At 44.9% G+C, this 17,758-nt stretch overlaps 1 protein-coding gene across 9 annotated transcripts in view; it reads left to right on the top strand.

The window, feature by feature from the left end:
* Positions 1-17,758, top strand: part of ASTN2 (astrotactin 2) — a 915,666-nt gene that overhangs the window by 200,280 nt on the left and 697,628 nt on the right. For all 9 annotated transcript variants that reach the window (XM_084993997.1, XM_021074505.2, XM_084993987.1 and 6 more), the window contains exon 3: positions 6,906-7,290. In XM_084993997.1, coding sequence (XP_084850123.1) covers positions 6,906-7,290 — 385 coding nt within the window. The remainder of the gene's footprint in view (positions 1-6,905; positions 7,291-17,758) is intronic.

Below are 17,758 nucleotides of genomic sequence, written 5' to 3'. Positions count from 1 at the left end.
ACCTAGTGGATCATGAGGCCTCAGTTGTCCAGGGCTGGCTGTCGGGAGCAGGCAGAAGTGACGAGAAGGGAAGGACATTACTTGGGAGAATATGCATGTTCACAGCTCTGAGGATTAAAGGCCGTGTTCTTATCACTGCCGAACAGAGTATTATAAATCCAGTCTTAGAATACCAAATCCTTTTGCGGCTCGGCCGTTGTGAGGGAATATTAAAAAGGCCGGAGACAGAAATAATCAGTTTCCGAATGACACATTGTCAAATAAAGCATTTCTCACATTATCCCTTTCTTTCCTTTCTCTGTCTCCTTCTCCCTTGCCTGGATATTTGAACAGGGAAAAAAAAAAATAGATTAAAATGGGGCCAGGCTGAATGGAGCGCTAAGTTGGACTTTGCAGAAGGCTCTCTCGCTGGGGTGATTTGGGGATGCTTTTTATTTTTCACCTCTGTTTTTCAGTGTTTGATATTGTGTATGTAAGCAGGCCAGCTGGAGGTGTGAGCATTGGGATAAAGGCAGAGCTGCAAAGAGGGGCCATACAAACTCTGATCAGGTCCCCTCTGGGTCAGAGGTGAGATAGGGACGGTTCGATTTACATTCTTCTGGCAATGTCTAGGCAAGGTTGTAGGCTTCTGGATGTTTATGAAGCACCTTCCTAGGCCAAGCACACCATTTTAGGCTAGATAAGTGAATGCTCAGAAGTGAGAGTAGGGAAACAGTCCGTGAGGTGATTAGGTTATAGCGGTATCACCCGATAATTGACGACTGTGGGATTTGAGAGGGAAGAGGGCACAGCCTCAGCCCAACTTGCAGAGGCCAAGATGCTCCCCAGCTGGAGGTGTCTAGGTGAACTGAGAGGAGCAGGTGAAGAGAAGTGTATCATTTCCTAGCATGGCCAGAACAAATAACTGCATATGGGGGCACTTAGAACAATAGGAATTTATTCTGGCACCATTCAGGAGGCCAGAAGCCCCAAACCAAGATGGAAACAGGGTTTGTTCACTTGCAGGTGCTGAGAGAGAATGGGTCCCATACTCCCCAATAGCTTCTGATGGTTGCTGACAATCCTTGGTTTTCCTTGGCTAGTAGATGCTTTGCCCCAGTCTCTGTCTCCATCTTCATGGGGCTGTGTGTGTGTGTGTCTTCTCCTTACAAGGGCACCAGTCATTGGGTTTAGGGCCCCACCCAATCCAGTATGATCTCCTCTTGATCCTTTACAACAGCAAAGACCCCATTTCCAAATACAATCACCTTCTGAGCTTCTGGGTGGGCATGGATTTGGCGAAGGGGCATTATTTGAACCACTATGGGCAGGGAGTGATTGAGGGCTCCAGGCTGAGTGAAAAACTATTGGGGATGAGCTCAGAGCATCACCCTTTGGGGGGTGCTAATCCCACAGTGTGACTCAAGGTCAGGGCATGTGGAAGGACTTGTGGGGAGGGGAGGCATGGGAAGGAAGTACACACTTAGGCGTGAAGGAGCTTGGGTGCCAGGCTAGGGCTCTGGACATTATTTTGAGGGTGGGGGAGGTGCAGCCAGGAAAGGGTCTTAGGCAGGCGGGGGCAGGTATGAAAGGGTTTGATTTGGGATAGGGGAATAGAGAGGCTGAAAGGCTAAGGCAGGTATTTGTGTACATTTGTGGAGCCAGACCTTTTATCCAGATCTTTTGTTGTTTTATTTAATCCTTCACTTAATCCTTCACATTGGGAACAGTCAGTACATTTTATTATTGAACCTATTACAGCCCAAGGAGGTCAGATATCCTAGCCAGCCTGCCACAGTCAACGGTGAGCAGGGAGGCAGGGACTCCCACGCTGGCCTGTATGCCCCAAGACACCTGGTCACCCCATCATATCACTGCCCCTGACATTGCCCATCCTTACCCTTGCCCGGCTCCACTGAGGGACCAGAGACTCAGTGTAAGCAGCAGAAGAAGAGGAGTGGACTGATCCTGCTCTAGAGAGGCTGCTAGTAGGGAAGGTTCCAGAATGGATGGGATGGGAACACATCTTCCTTACTTCCTGCATGACAGCTTAACGAAACCTCAGACCCATCAGAGGAAGGTAAAACGAATCACCCTGAAGCCTGTGCTGCTTGCAGTCATGCAGAAACCTACCCCTAATGAACAGACTGGGGTTTTTATTTCCAGAACTCACTGCCACTTCTCCAACCTTGTTTGTCTTTGGCTGCCCTAGAGGCGACACTGTCCACATTGGATTTGGCATCAGGTTGTCTCTGAGGCTAGCAGGGCCTCAGCTTGCCACCCCTCAAGCCTTGGCTTCTTCTTAACTTGCTTTCTAAAAAATTCAAGGCTTCTCCCCAAGTCCTCTTCTCCCTCTTGGGCTCCTTGCTTATTCTGCAGCCTTTTTCTCCCCCTCGGGGGTCTGTGTTTGCTCCTGGAGGGTAGACTCACTGGCTGGACACTCTGGCCCAGCCTCCCCTTCCTGGGGACAGCTCCTGCTTCGCCTTTTGCTTGCCCTGGTGGAGAAAGACTGCAAAGAAGTGGGGTCCAGCTCTGCAGGAGTGGATGCATAGTATAGTTTCTTCTTGATTCTGAGTTACTCTTTGGCTTTCCTTGGGAGGAAAATCCCACTAGGACAGAGGTGGGTACATGATTCTCTTGAGTGCCTTGGCTTGTGCACAGCACTTTTCAGTTTTTAAGGGCCAGAAAAGAAGTGTTCAGATTTCATTTGCACAACCACCGTGTGGGTACATCAATGAATACCATAGGTTTACCATGCATCTGACACTGAGCACAAGACTCCACATCCATGAACTCACATCTAACCTCCCTCTATAAGGATGCTTTTTATGCAGTTAGATAAATGAGAAAATTGTGATTCAGACAGGTTCAGCTCCTTGGTCCAAGATTGCCCAGTTTTTACATGATAGCCTGAGATTTTAAGGAAGTCTTTCTGACCCCTAGCCTTTTCCCCTAACTGTATGCTCTACTATTCCAAGTGTTACTAAGTCTGTTTTACAGATGAGTGAATGGAGGGTCCCTGGGAAATTTGAGATCATGCAGTAAATAAACTTGAATTCAGAACCTTTCCCCGCATGCTCTGAGCCTGCCCAACTGCTTATTCAGGGTCTAGGAAGTTAAGGCTGCCCAGTGGTGCTTGAATCATCAGTGGAGCTGCTTACTGTGTCCTAGGTGAGGCCCTCTGAGCCCTCAGGAGCCCAGCCTGGGGATGTCTGTTTCAGTTGGCTAGCGGCCCAGTGAGCCCTTGATTACTGGGATTCTGTTTTGGCCAAGTTTTTACAATAAAATCCTGATCTGTAATGGAAACCGTATGGTGGGTGGCTCAGCTGAGGCAGGTGGCAGCTGAGGTCAGGGCAGGCTGGGGAGGGAGGGCAGGGAGCCTGCATCCCCCAAGGGAAGCTGGATCCAGTGGCCTGGGGTCATATCCAATGAGTCAGAAGACCATTAGGTTAAAGGGATTCTCAAGTTCAGCCCCCAACAAAATGGAGTACAGGAGGTGTGTGGTATCCCTCTGTCACCTCCTTCTGGAAGATCTCTGTGATGGGAAATATGTGCCTGAAATTGCCTAGGCGATTTGAGGAGGCAGAAATGAGGCTGGGCAGGGGCTGACTACGCCTTGGGTGTTCCTGTCCCTTCCTACCCCAGGCAGAACTGTGAAGCCAAGATGAAGTGAGTTTGAATCTCAGCTGCACTCCTTTGGGTAAACACCTCCTGTCTCTGAGCCTCTTTCCTCCCCTAACATAGGACAATGATGCTTACTATGCACACGTATGTAATTGGAATACATTTATTCCAAAGGTAATTGGAAGAGTGTATGTAAAAGTTTGGTACAGATTAAGAAGGATTTGGAGATCCAAGACAAGTTTTGTAGAATGGGAATTTAGGGGCAGAAGATCAATCACTCATTCATTCATTCAACATTAACTATACACTTGCCAAAGGCTGTTGACTGTAGCAATAGCTAACAACCTATGAGCAGTTATATGTGTCTCACAAGGCACTAAATATGCTACAAGCATCTCACGTAGCCTCATGATGACCCATTGAGGTGGCACTGCCCTTATGCAACCAATGAGAAAACCAAGGCTCTGAAAGGTAGTAACCTAGTCAAGGTTACAGAGCCTCTAAGTAGTAGAACATGGACTAAATCTATGTCACTCTGAGGTTACCCACTATGTCAGATACAGCTGGAGGGCTCTGGAAGCAAAGGATGGGGCTTCCTGGCTCCCAGGAGTTCCCTATGGGATTTATGAGCTGATCCAGGGCTGCACAGGTGACCAGGGAGGTTGTTGGGATGTGGTGGGGGGAGAGGCAGTGATGGTTACCATGGACAAGGTGGTTAAGCCTCATCTTCCCAGGTCAGTTTTGGTCCTGGTTTCTGACCACAGGGCCAAACACCCATAATTAGGGTGGGCAGAATAGGGATGAAGGGTTCTAGAACCAGCAGTGCCTGCTCCTTGCAGTGAATGAAATATCCAATTGTGTGAAGATGGAAGGCTGAGTCAGGCCAGAAGATTTCCCCAAGGGTATCCATCTGTGGACCAAAATTAAATGTTTCTCTGAAGAGGCTACATCATGATGTATCCACTGAATCCTGGACTTGAAAACAATATTTTTCCTTCCCATCCTGGGATTCCCTTTTTCCTTTGTGCACTCTCACCATCCTTCTCATTTTTCCTTTCCTTTCCCTTGGTCTGTAGAATCACGATGCTATCAAATAGCCACTGGCTGTGCCGTAAAGAACTAGGTTCAAATCCCTGCTTTACCACATCCCGGCCATTTGTATCCAGCTGGACCTGGGATCAAAACCTGTGTGACTTCAAGCAAGTGACTTAACCTCTCTGAACTACCTTTTCCTCATTTCATTTATGGAACAGAAACTATAATCCCCATCACATAAGACCATCTGGAAGATGAAATGACAATAAGTAAAATTAGAATGGAGAGGGCCTGCTATTGCTTTTATCAAGAGAAAGTGTTCTTTCTGCCCCTTTTTTTCACTCCACTCACCTTTCCTATTATCTCTTCCCTTCACACTCCCCACCTCTGTCTCCTTCCTTTCTTATCTTTGATGCAAAAAACTGACAAGTGATACCCTGTCACACATGATTTCTAGATGCAGAACATTCTTTCTTGTGTGTTCTGTGGAGGGAAGAAGGATTTGTTCTTGTTTTTCTAGGGCTCCAGTGGTGATAAATTACACACACACACACACACACACACACTCTCTCTAGCAGATTGCACCCACCCCCACACATATATACATAAATACACATACTTATGGCCTTGTTTGGTTCGAATATTTGTTTTTAAGTTTTGACATCCAGGGAAACCTTCCTGAGGCTCCCACAGTAACTCACTGCCAGTGTCAAGACAAGGGCTGTCAGCTGTCCCTGCATACCTGACCATCTCCTAGTCATTCACCACCCACTCCTCACCCCCTGCGGAGGTGATAAATTCTAGCTTAGTGACCAGAAGGACTTGCAAAAAAAAAAAAAAAAAAAAAAAAAAGAAAGAAAAAGCAAAAAAGATTATTTTTTAAATGTAGTCAGAAGGAGAGCTGAATCATTTTAGTTAAGTAATGTTCTTTGTGGCCTAAACAGGTCTCCTTAACCAGCTGTCACCCCCACACCAAGATCCTATATTCAGGGTTAGTTAACCTCTACCATCGTTGCTGGATGTTATACAAGTAGTTTTCAGAAATTGTCCTTGCCTTCAGTGAGGTCATAGTCAAGGAAGAACAATCAGCCACCTTGTAAGGTTGAAAGACTATAGGCTTTGGAGCTAAAAATCAAAAACCAAAAGCATAAAAAGTGAGGCTCAGAGCTTGCTCTGCCACACAACCCCCAGGTACCAGGTCTCTTGACTTCTTTGCCCCTCTCCCCCATACTGCAAGCCCAGAGCTTACACAGCAGGGACGCCATAAAATGGCTTTGAATCTTCAAGGCAGAAAGCAGGACAGATAGCAACTCAGGAGGCTGCCTCTCTTCATGGGAGATGCTTCTGAAACAAGGGAGGTGAGGAGAATGCAAGCCCTGGACAGTGCCATGGGGAATACAGACCCTGGGGGAGTTCCCAGAGTAGGAGCCATCCTGAGTCTCGTGACTCATGTGAGATATGTTCATAAATACTTTAGCCTATTCCGATTTAATGTATGATGTACAGACTCAACCAAATATTTACCAGGTGGATGTTTTAAAGAAAAATAAACTTCAGTATGCCTTAGGCTTCTGATTAAGGGAACCCGAGAAAGAGGCTTTTATTTTTTTTTTATACTCATTCATTCATTTATTCATTAGCCAAATATTTACGAAGCACCTACTTTGTCCCAGGCTCCCTTGTTGGGAATCAACCTTGAAAAACTAGTGTTTCTGGTAATAAAAAATGTAGATTTTTGCATAAATTTTTTGACTGAATGCTATCTCCCAGCAGGATGAAAGAATGGCTACTATCTCTTGAGCCCTCAGTGGATTCATTCTTGAGATGAGGAAGCAAGGCTGAGAGGGTGTGAGCAGATGTGCTAGGGTCACTCAGCTGGTGGGAGGCAGAGTCAAGATGCAGACATTCATGTGTGTGAAGCCACAGCTCTGACTCTTCCCAGCATTTAGCAGCCTGCATTGCTCTGGCATGACCCTTCTCCATCTCCTTTGCTCCCCATGGCAACTTTACTAAGATAGAAGGGTGGGGTTCTCACTTACTTTTATACATGCAAAAAGCAAGGCTCAGAGAGGTAAAGTAATTTGTCCAGGGTCACGCAGCTTGTTGGTGATAGAGCCAGGTTTGGAAATTGATTCTCTGTGCTGCCTCCTGAGACTCTGAGAGCCAAACCTAGGCACCTGGGCTGTGTGTGGTGGGCAGGAACCCCTCTGGGCATTCCAGCCCCAAGAATAGTGACCCATTTTTCTGTCCTTTCTCACTTGCTGCAGGGTGGCCTCATCGCGTTGCTGCTGCTGCTGCTGGTGTTCACTGTGGCGCTGTATGCCCAGCGCCGCTGGCAGAAGCGCCGCCGCATCCCGCAGAAAAGCGCCAGCACGGAAGCCACTCACGAGATCCACTACATCCCCTCTGTGCTGCTGGGTCCCCAGGCCCGGGAAAGCTTCCGCTCCTCCAGGCTGCAGGCCCACAATTCCGTCATCGGAGTGCCCATCCGCGAAACCCCCATCCTGGATGACTATGACTACGAAGAGGACGAGGATCCTCCCCGGAGGGCCAACCACGTCTCGCGTGAGGACGAGTTTGGCAGCCAGGTGACCCACACGCTGGACAGCCTGGGCCGCTCCGGGGAAGAGAAAGGGGACTTCGAGAAGAAAGGTCAGTCTTCCTTGTCGCATCCCACCTTCTGGGGACATTTGCAGGGAGCTGGGAAGGAGGCACAGGTGCTGGGTGGTTGGGAACACAGGCAGTGACTTATGGGCTAAGCCATTTCTAATTTATGGTCAACTTCTGTTGGATTTTCAGAGTTTATCTTTTCTGGTTCTTCAGTGATGATGGGAGGTGGCAGGGGGTGGAGAGTACCAGGGTTCTTGGAATTGGAGTTTTGAGGAGCATCAGAAGTTATGTAGTCCAACATCTCTCCATGTTGCTTGATTACCTCCCTTGATGGCCTTCTCACTACTCAGGAGAGAGTTCATTTCATTTCCAGACACTAATGTTAGCCATTTTTTTTTCCCCTTCTGAGTTGAAACCTCTTTCCATATCCCTCCACATCCAAAAAGGCAGTGAATCTTATTTTTTTCTTCTCCAAGGCAGCTCTTGGGAAACTTGACTACAGGGGAAAAAAAGTTACCCTGTACCTTTTGGAAATCAGCCTAAGTAAACAGTCCCTGTTTCTTCGGCTAGTCTGATGTGACATATTTTTTGGATGTTTCACCATTTTGGTCATTGTCTTCTAGGCAGACATTCTTATTTATCATGTCTTGGAGCATAACACCAGAACTGACACCCCTCTTCCTCAAGCTGGGAATGCACCAGTGCCGAGCAAAATGCAATTTTCACCTCCTTCTTGCTGGCTGTTGTGCTTCTGTTGATGCAGCTTGAGATCACATTTCCTTTTTTCAGCTATCTCTGTCTGATATTCAGCTTTTTGGTGGCTAAAACCTCTCCCTCTTTTTCTTATTTTTTTTTCTTTTTAAGATTTTTATTTTTTCTCTTATAATTAGTTTACAATGTTCTGTCGATTTCTGCTGTACAGCAAAGTGGCCCAGTCATATATTCATATTCATATATATATTTTTTCTCACATTATCCTCCATCATGTTCCATCACAAGTGACTAGATAGAGTTCCTTGTGCTGTCAAGCAGGACCTCATTGCTTATCAACTCCAAATGCATTGGTTTGAATCTTTGAACCCCAAACTCCTCTCCTTCTTTTTTGTGTCTGCTGTTACAAAGACCTATTCCCTTTGTTCTGCTGGGGGATGGTTGATTATTTGGATGCAAGAGTAGGATGTGTTTATATTGGTCTTTATTAAGTGTCTGTGGCTCCAGCTTGTTTATAGATGAGATCTGGCTATTTTTCCTGTAGATAAATGCTACAAAAGTACTGTTCTCTTTTTCCCATCCTATCTTTATGACACTGAGTGATGGTGATGAGTTAAAGGTTTGGCCTGGGGGTCCCAGTGTTTGAAGTACTCCTCTCTCTGAGCCAAGAGGAACTCTCATCATTGCTTAACCCAGCTGAGAACTCTACATGCTTCTCTTCTGCCTCTAAGGGGTTGCCTCTCTGATCTGCCTTTCTGTGATGCATAGTGGGCAAATAGGGACACGGGGGACTTCTCAAAAAGGAGACATTTAGGTCAAGCTTAGAAACCCAGGGAGGGAGAAGAGCGATACAGTAGGTGAGTGCATAGGTTCTGGACTTGTCTGGCTCTGAGTTCAAGTCTTATCTCCTTTATTTACTGGATGTCCTTGGAAAAATGGAAATTCAACCCTCCAAGCTTCAGATTCTTCATGGAAGGAGTCTTGGAAAGATTAAATATATATTTTTAAAAAATATGTTCAGATACCTAAGCCAGGGCCTGTTACCTGGTGCGTGCTGAGTCCCTGAGAGCTATATTTGTAGACATCAGGCCCTCGGTCCTAACTCATTTCTCAGACTCTCCCTGACCAGCTCCGTGTTCCTCTCCAGCCTCCCTCAAAGTGCCAGCCACCATGGTCTGCCCACGTCCCTGAAATGGCTGTGTTACTGGCCTTCTCCACCACTATCTTTCCTGTCTTGGAACTGTTGGTTTACCGACAGTCTCCCCAGTTCTTTGCTGTTGCAAGTGTTATTTATCTTTTGTTTTTTTTTTGTTTTTTTTTCATGAGATGTCTCATCTTTGAACAAGAATGGTCCATACTTATTTCATCTCTTCCCATCCTACAGTGCCTACCTGGCAGAATACCTCACCTAGAAGGCATGGGGAGTGTCAGGCAAGACAGATGACCCTAGAGAGGAAGGTTGTTAGAGAGCAGTGCCATCAGGCCAGAGCATCCTGCTCCTTTCGTCTAAAACGGAAAAGTCTCTTGGCTACGGTAGAACCCATCTTGTCATTGACCCAGATTTGGGCTTTTGCAGTCTGATTTACCACCTTTCTATCCTTATGTGGAAAATGGGTGAATAAACGACCAGCCTGCCCATGTCATAGCTTTGTTGTGGGGATTCAATGACAAGTGCACTGCAAACACTGAGGTTTTCCTAGACTGGGATTTGTTTTTTCCACAGCAGAACCTTCCCCAGTGTAGCTGAGAGGAGAGACCCACTCCCTCCTCCAGCTCCTGGAACAGGTTGTAATTACTTTGGGCTTATCACTGTTCAGGAATATGTAATAATCTGTTATTACTGTTTTAGTTATCATATCAGCTATAATCAGTTATGACCAACAAGTTTCTCTTTCTTTCCCCCTCACTAGGATATTTAAAAAATTTTTTTCAAATTGAGTTATAAGTAACACATAACATTGTGTTAGTATCAGGTATACAACGCAATGATTCAATATTTGTGTATATGGAGAAATGGTCACCCCAATGTCTATTAACATCTATGGCCTCACGTAGTGACCTTTTTTCTTGTGATGAGAACTTATAAGATCTCTTTTAGCAACTTTTGAATATACAATAGGGTATCATTAACTCTGCTCACCATGCTGTACACTGCATCCCCATGACTTATTTATAACACTTGGAGATTTTTGAGAGCAAGGGCAGTGTTCCTTATCTTTGTTTCACTAGCATCCAACATAGTGACCAAGGCTTAAAAGAGCTCTGAAAATACCTATTGACTGAATGATTAACACAACTCATCAGTCATTTGGTGATTGGATAAATTCAAGCACTAGTTAGAGTCCAAAATTCTCAGTTCCGGGCCTCAAGCTGTCTTACCATCCTCAGATCTGGGGACCTTAGAAACCAGAGGGTTGGCAGAGGCCATCAGTAGTGATGACCAGAACCCAGCAGAAAGTAGCCAGTGGTTGGGAATGAAAACCCAGGAAGAATCATTGATGTTAGGTGAGTAGCCAACAGAGCAGAGCCAAGAAGCAGCTAATACTGGCAGATTCCTTCCCCACGTCACCCCGCCACTTCCACCGAGCTCCAGACAGAGAACAGAAACCATCTTCAAAATGGGGAAGCAAGGTGATGGAGGAAGGTCACTGCCAGTGATCTTGTTTGACCTTTTCTCCTCCCTTCCTTCCTTCCTTCTTTCCTTCCTTTCTCCTCTTTTCTCTCCCTCCTTTCCCCGTCCTCTTTCCTTTCCTTCATCCCTTTCCCCTTCCCTCCCGCCTTACCGACTCCAACAATCTGGAAGGCAATATAGCAATAAAGACTCTGCACCAGGAGGCAGAACGATACAGAAATAGAGTTTACCTCCTAGCATTATTAGCTCTTTGACCTTGGATAAGTCATGCACTCCTCTCCTATCAAAGGGCCATGGTACGAGTATTCTACCTTGCACTGTGGTTGGGAAACTTAAATGAGGTAACACAAGGAAAGAGTCTGGTACACAGGAAAGGTTCAGTACTCACTTCTGTTATTGTTATTCACATCATCAGTCTTCAGAGTGGTCACGCTGTACCAGAGGGTGGAATAGAGATGAGGAAAGCATGACAGTAAACCTCCTGGGAGAAGAAAGGTGTGTGGGGGTGGGAGGTGGGGAGGTGGCTAGGAACCTGTAAGGTGAAACTCAGATATTCCTGGATCTCTCCGTGCCACACAGCAAGGATGTGGCAGCATCCAGGTAAGAGCCCCAGCCTCCTGGCCAGAAAGTACTCTTGCTATAGCTGTAGCTGTTCTGTTATGCTCAGAACAGCCCCCATGGCATTGTGGTGACAGCCCCTGCCACTGGGGGTTAGGGCCTTTTGGGTCTTATGTTCCTGAAAGAGAACACAGTCTTGCCATTTCAGCTGCTGGACATTCCAGTTATCCATGTGCATGAAGGGTAGGTGCCTGACTCTTGAATGACAGAGACAGCGCAGGGGACAGTACTAAAGCCAAAGGATAGAGAGGACTGACTTCTGAGAGGGAGGGGGAGGTTCTCTGGCTTCCGATCCCCATGGGGTCCTCTAGGGTCTGCACATGTTCAGGCCTCCCATTGTGTGATGGCTTAAAAATGACCCTGTCCCTTGGGTGTTCTTTCAAGCAGAATTCCATCTCAACTGTAACAGAAGCAGATTCTTATTTTCTAAAATCTCAACTTTAGATGAGAAGCATACAAGAGAAATCTAAAGAGGATGAGGAATGAATGCATGAGAAATAAGACCCAGTCCTTGCAAGGCAGGACCCGCAAGGAGGAGATTGGCTTGGAACCCCACCCTTGAGTACACTGGCTGTGTGGCCGTGGTGAACCTCTCAGCCACCTGCAAATCCATGCCTTCATCTCATCTGTTTTCACCTGACCACATTATTTTTCTCATGTTCCTCTGGATTGGCTTTAAATCACAGTGCAATTTGAAATAAAACCAAGCATTTCATTTTATACTGTTTCCCAGCTGCTCTTAGATCCAATAAGGGGTTAGGGTGGGGGCGGGGGGACCTAGGCAAGGACGTACATACTTTTCCACTTTCCCTGACTCTAGGCAGGATAATGGCCACCCTAACCATGGGGAGGTGGCAACTTGGGGTTGTACTTGAAGCATTTTGGTCCCCGAGTTCCTGGGCCCGCTTGCCTGGACATAGGAGGGATGATTCTCCTAATAGATTGTGGAATGTGTGATAGCAGCAGCTCAGAGCAAAGGTGTTTCTGCTGCCTCGGGTGACCCTTGTAGAGAACCATGAGACTTTCTTTTAAGGGGGGACCTGGCAACTGCTATGCATTTTTTCCAGAGTGGGCAGGTATCAGAGGCTGGGCAGCCCATGTAGAGGAACCCCAAAGGCCTTTGAAATTCCATAGCCAATGGCTAGTCCCAGCTGCACCTCTCACACTTAGAATCTGTCCGTTGATTCAAACTGCCTCATCATACTTGAGTGCCATCAGCCTGCTTTGCAGCTTGGATCTGCAGATCGTGGATGGGGCAGTCTGGAGAGCAGAGGGAGAATGTTTCATTACCAAGAGACAAGAGCTTGAGCTCCCAGACCTCAACAGCACTGTCCTGAGCAGGCTAATGTTCAGCAGATACACACCCACATGGGCATACCCTTTGTTAAGTGTTGCAATCCTTCTGTGCTAGTCAATAAGATGCTCACTTCCCTGAGTGCCTCCGCCCCCCCTGCCCCTGGGTGCCCTGCTGCTGCCTGGCTATCCCAGCCCTTCTCAAGGGCCCTCTCGAAGCCCCCACCTTCCGGGAACAGGGTGGCTTTAGACTGCTTCTCCAGGATGATGACTGGCACCCCATCTTGCTGGTTAGTGTTTTGTGCCTTAGAAGTTCTTAGGTATCACAAATAGAATATCACCCTTGATATCACCTTAGCAAGTTGCTAGGAATTTAATCATGTCAATACGTGACTGCTCAATGCTGCATTGGGTGCATAACAGAAACTTGGCGCATTTTAATTCCAATTCTCCTTATCCATCCTTAAATTTATGTTTCCCTTTCCTGAATATTATGCATGGAAGCTCAAGGAAATTAAAATAACAAATTTATCACTTTATCAAGGGACAGGGTAGGGGATGGCTGAAAGGATATTGGGTTTTCTTAATTTTGTTTTATTACTGTGAAAGAAATGCATACTATTTGTAAAAGAGGGGTGGGACGGGTAGGAGGGAGAGACAGAGGAGGAGAAAGATAAAGAGAAAAGGAGAAAGAAAAGAAAGAGAGGGAGGAAAAGAGGAAGGAAGAAGTCTGAGTTGTATGAAGCAATAACTAAAATTCTTGCCACTGTCTTATCCATTTTATCCCACTGCTGGGACCCAAAAGCTTTGATAATAATTTGATTTATATTTTTCTAGCATATTTACCAACATGTGCATATATAGACTATATACGCATGTGTTTATATATATATATGTATGTGTGTGTTATAAATATAGATATACAGATGTATGCATTCTGCACCCAGATATGCACTAATACGTCCATCTCAGCCATCTATATCATTCTGCAGTAATTTCATAGTTTACCAAACAATGTATGAAAGCATCTTTCCATGTCAGCCCAGCGTACCTGTCTTCTTCTTGAAAACTGTCCAGGATGCCATCCTATGACCATACTAAACACACCAGCATTTGTTTTACTTCCCATTTTGCTGGCCATTATCTCAATTTGCTGCACTTACAATGCATCTAAACATCCCTGTATGTGTGTGCGCATACAAAGACACACACACACACACACACACACCTGCATATATATTTTTGCAAAATTTGAGACAACTTCTGTAAACCAGATGCCTAAAAGCAGAATCTCTGCATTAAAGGGGTACACATTACATATTTGTAATTCCAAATTACACATTTACAGTTTTGGTAAGTACTGCCATGTTTATTCACTTTTAAATTTATTTTACACTTTTAAGGGGGCCTGTATATTCTCTCCCACTACCCCATCACAATGATAGTTCATAGGTTAGCCAGGTCTTTATCTGCATAGCTGCCATGATTTTATTTTTATTTTTATTTAATTTAATTTTATTCTGTTTTATTTTATTTATCTTTTGCTTTTTAAGGCAACAGCCATGGCATGTGGAGTTTTCCAGGCTAGGTGTCGAACAGGAGCTGTAGCCACTGGCCTACACCACAGTCACAGGAACTCAGGATCTGAGCCGCATCTGCAACCTACACCACAGCTCATGGCAACACCAGATCCTTAATCCCTGAGTGAAGCCAGGAATCCAGCCCCAACTTTATGGTTCCTAGTCAGGTTTGTTTCTGCTGCACCACTACGGGAACTCCAGTTGCCACGGTTTTAAGTACACAATTTTCTCTTTTGATAATTTGTTTCTAATTAACATCCGTCCAAGTTACTTTATTTTTTATTTTTTGGTCAGGAACTGGTCTTCATGGTTACCATGAACAATGACTCTTTGGTGAAGTGATACCAAATAAAGGATTTTTGTTTTTCTGTTGCTCTCCCACTTCAGTTCAGGACCGAGGGTAGAAAATGAAGTAGCATCAAATATCAGCAGTGGCCCACAGTGATAGATGGGGAGGCGTCAAGTTCTCTCTAACGTGGACCAGTGGGCTAAACCTTACTGTTGCTCAAGATTGCAGGCAGGAAAGTCTCAGGGTGAATGGGACCCTTGTTGAGAGGATGGGGAGGGTGGGGTTTTATCAAGTCCCTATAGGAGCCTGGCTACTGGCCTGTACATTATCTGTTATCCTATCAAGCCATTTGTAATTAATCCAGAAGGGAAGGTGGATGTAAGGCTTGGCTAGAAAACCAGTGCTGTTGCTGCTGATGATAAAGACGATGGCTGACCTCCACTTAGTGATAACCACTGTTGGGGAACTTTCCATGAATGATGTCTTTGACACCTCACAACAACCCTAGGAGTCATGTACTGATATTTCCCCCACCTCACAGAGGAGGAGATTGCAGCTGAGAAAGGTTAAATAACATGTTCAGAATCACACAGGGGAAGGTAGGTGAGCCAGGTTGAAACTCTAGGATGAGAGCCATCATGGTAAGGGACAGAGCTGGGATGTGAACCCCCAACACCCCTCTGAATTGTCTGATCCTCAGGAAGGCACCAAGCCCCCGCAGTCCCAGGGAGAGCTGATGCAGAGCACCCATGCGCTTGCTTCATGCACAAATATGGAAAGAAACAGGGAACTAATATCTCCAAGGCAGGGTGCTGCCACCCAGAAATTCTAAATTTGCAGAAGAGACTTTGCAACAGGGAGATTCCAGTTCTTTGGGGTGTTTTGAGTGGTCCCCCATGTTTGGTACAGGGAACTCATGTTTGGTGTCAGTAAACAGTCTAGGGTGACAGAGAAGTTGAGGAGCTGTTTATTAACTCACCCTTCTGACATCCCCTGTGAATGCCATGCAAATGTCACCTTTGCACAGTGCTTAGGACATTTCAGAGCTCTCTCATAGTCAATACCTTATTCACTACCGTGTCTTGGTGTTCAGACTTCTTCATGCAGAGGCTCTCGCCTCATTCCAGCCCCCTCATCTTCACCCTCTGCTCCTGTAGTCCCTCTTAAGTCACTTTGGTCTTCCTGCCATCTCATTCTTACATACCTGCCTGCATACCTGCCTCCCCTCCCCACCCCTACCCCCTTCCAATCTCTACACCACATATATTCTGTTAGGATGATCATAAACATCCCATGCTTAAAATTTTGCAGAGTTCTCACTGCTCTGGATGCTCACCCTCTGTGCTTCATCTACAATGGGCTCCTGTCTGTTCTTCAAACTTGCTAAGTTTCTTCCATCACAGACCATTTGCATATGTCATGATTATCGTCTGAAAAAAAAAAAAAAGAAATCCTACTCTTTCCTTCTCCAATCTGTCATGACTATTTCCTGCTCATCATCTGGTCTCAGTTGAAATCCTGCTTCTTCAGACAAAGCTCTTTTTCCCTCTGCGTTCCCTATGTCTTCTGAAATGGCACTTTTTTATCATTTATATCAATTAGATATTTTATTTCTCTTACCAAACTCAGAGTTCCATGAGATCAGGTGCCAGGTCTCTTTGCTCTGTTCTATACCTTACAAAGTGACTGGTGCATAATAGATGTTAAGCTATGTGTTGGGTCAATAGATGGAGAAATGGATGAGTGAATGAATGGTTAGGTGGCTATCTTAGAGGCTGGTAACCTCTGAATGGACTCTTTACCCTTTTTCTGGACTGTACAAACTCTGTCTAGTATTTTCAAATCAGTAGATTGCTGAATCTTCCTATCTCACAAGGAAGAAATTATTATCAAAATTTGGAGAAGTTTTCATTGTGGCTCAGCAGGTTATGGACCCAACATTGTCCCTGTGAAGATGTGGGTTTGATCCCTGGCCTTGCTCAGTGTGTTAAGGATCTGGCATTGCTGTAAGCTGCAGCATAGGTTTCAGACATGGCTCAGATCTAGTGTGCCGTGGCTGTGGGTAGGCCTTCGCTACAGCTCAGATTGGACCTCTGACGTGGGAACTTCCATATGCTGCAGGTACAGCCGTTAAAAAAATAATAATAAAAAATAGAGATCATCTCAAAGTTATACAGCTAAAACTAATGGAATCTTAATTCGAACCCAGCTTTATCTAATTCCCATATCCAAGCATGTTCAGAAGATAACACAAAATGCGTAACCCTGTCCATTTATTTAAACAGGAAAAGTAAAACATGGGCCTAGGTGCTAGAAAGCTAAGTCTTTTAGAGTTGTGTTTATCACAGGTGTTGAACACCAACAATGAGAGATATATTTTGCACTGTAGCCACGCACATGTTCTGTTTCTAAAATTATGGTTGACTTGCAATGTTTCAGGTATACAGCAAAGTGATTCAGTTATACATACATATACATTTTTTTCAGATTCTTTTTCATTATAGGTTATTACAAGACATTGAATATAGTCCCTGTGCTATACAGTAGTCCTTATTGTTTACATTTTACATGTAATAGTATGTGTCTGTTAATCCCAAATTTCTAATTTATTTCTCCCTACCTTTCCTCTTTGGTAGCCATAAGTTTAGCTTCTATGTCTATGAGTCTTTCTGTTTTGTAAATAAGTTCATTTGTATCATTTTTTTATATTGTACATATAAATGGTATCAAATGATATTTATCTTTGTCTGCCTTTCTTTGCTTACTACGATAACCTCTGGGTCCATCTATGTTGCTGCAAAAGGCATTATTTCATTCTTTTGACTGAGTAGTATTCCTCAGGCATACTGCATCTTTACCCATTCACCCGTGGATGGGCATGTAGGCTGCTTCCATTCGTAAGTAATGCTACCATGAACTTCGAGGTGCAAGTATCTTTTCAAATTAGAGTTTTGGTCTTTTCCGGATATATGCCCAAGAATGGGATTGCTGGATCATATAGTAACTCAATTTAAAATTTTTTAAGGAACTTTCATATTGTTCTCCAGAGTAGCTGCGTCAGTTTACACTCCCATTGACAGTGTAGGAAAGTTTCCTTTTCTCCACATTCTCTCTACCATTTATTATTTGTAGACTTTTAAGTGATGGCCATTCTGACTGGTATGAGATGGTATCTCATTGCTGTTTGGAATTGCACTTTTCTAATGATTAGTGTTCTTGAGCATCTTTTCATGTGCCTTTGTCCATGGATATGCCTTCTTTGGAGACACATATTCTTGTGAATGCATGTGTGTATGTGTGTGTCTATAAAATAAATTTGGCAAAAGAATTCTTCCTTTATTACATGTGACATGCTCTCATTTTTCTATTCATTTTTTTTTTGTCATC

The sequence above is a fragment of the Sus scrofa genome, chromosome 1 (genome assembly GCF_054392235.1).
Source record: "Sus scrofa isolate SSC_HxYL_T2T_F1_AM1 chromosome 1, Sscrofa_HxYL_maternal_Yorkshire_Landrace_v2.0, whole genome shotgun sequence".
Taxonomy (NCBI): domain Eukaryota; kingdom Metazoa; phylum Chordata; class Mammalia; order Artiodactyla; family Suidae; genus Sus; species Sus scrofa.
The sequence above is the reverse complement of the archived record's forward strand: the minus strand, read 5'-3'. Positions and strand labels throughout refer to the sequence as shown.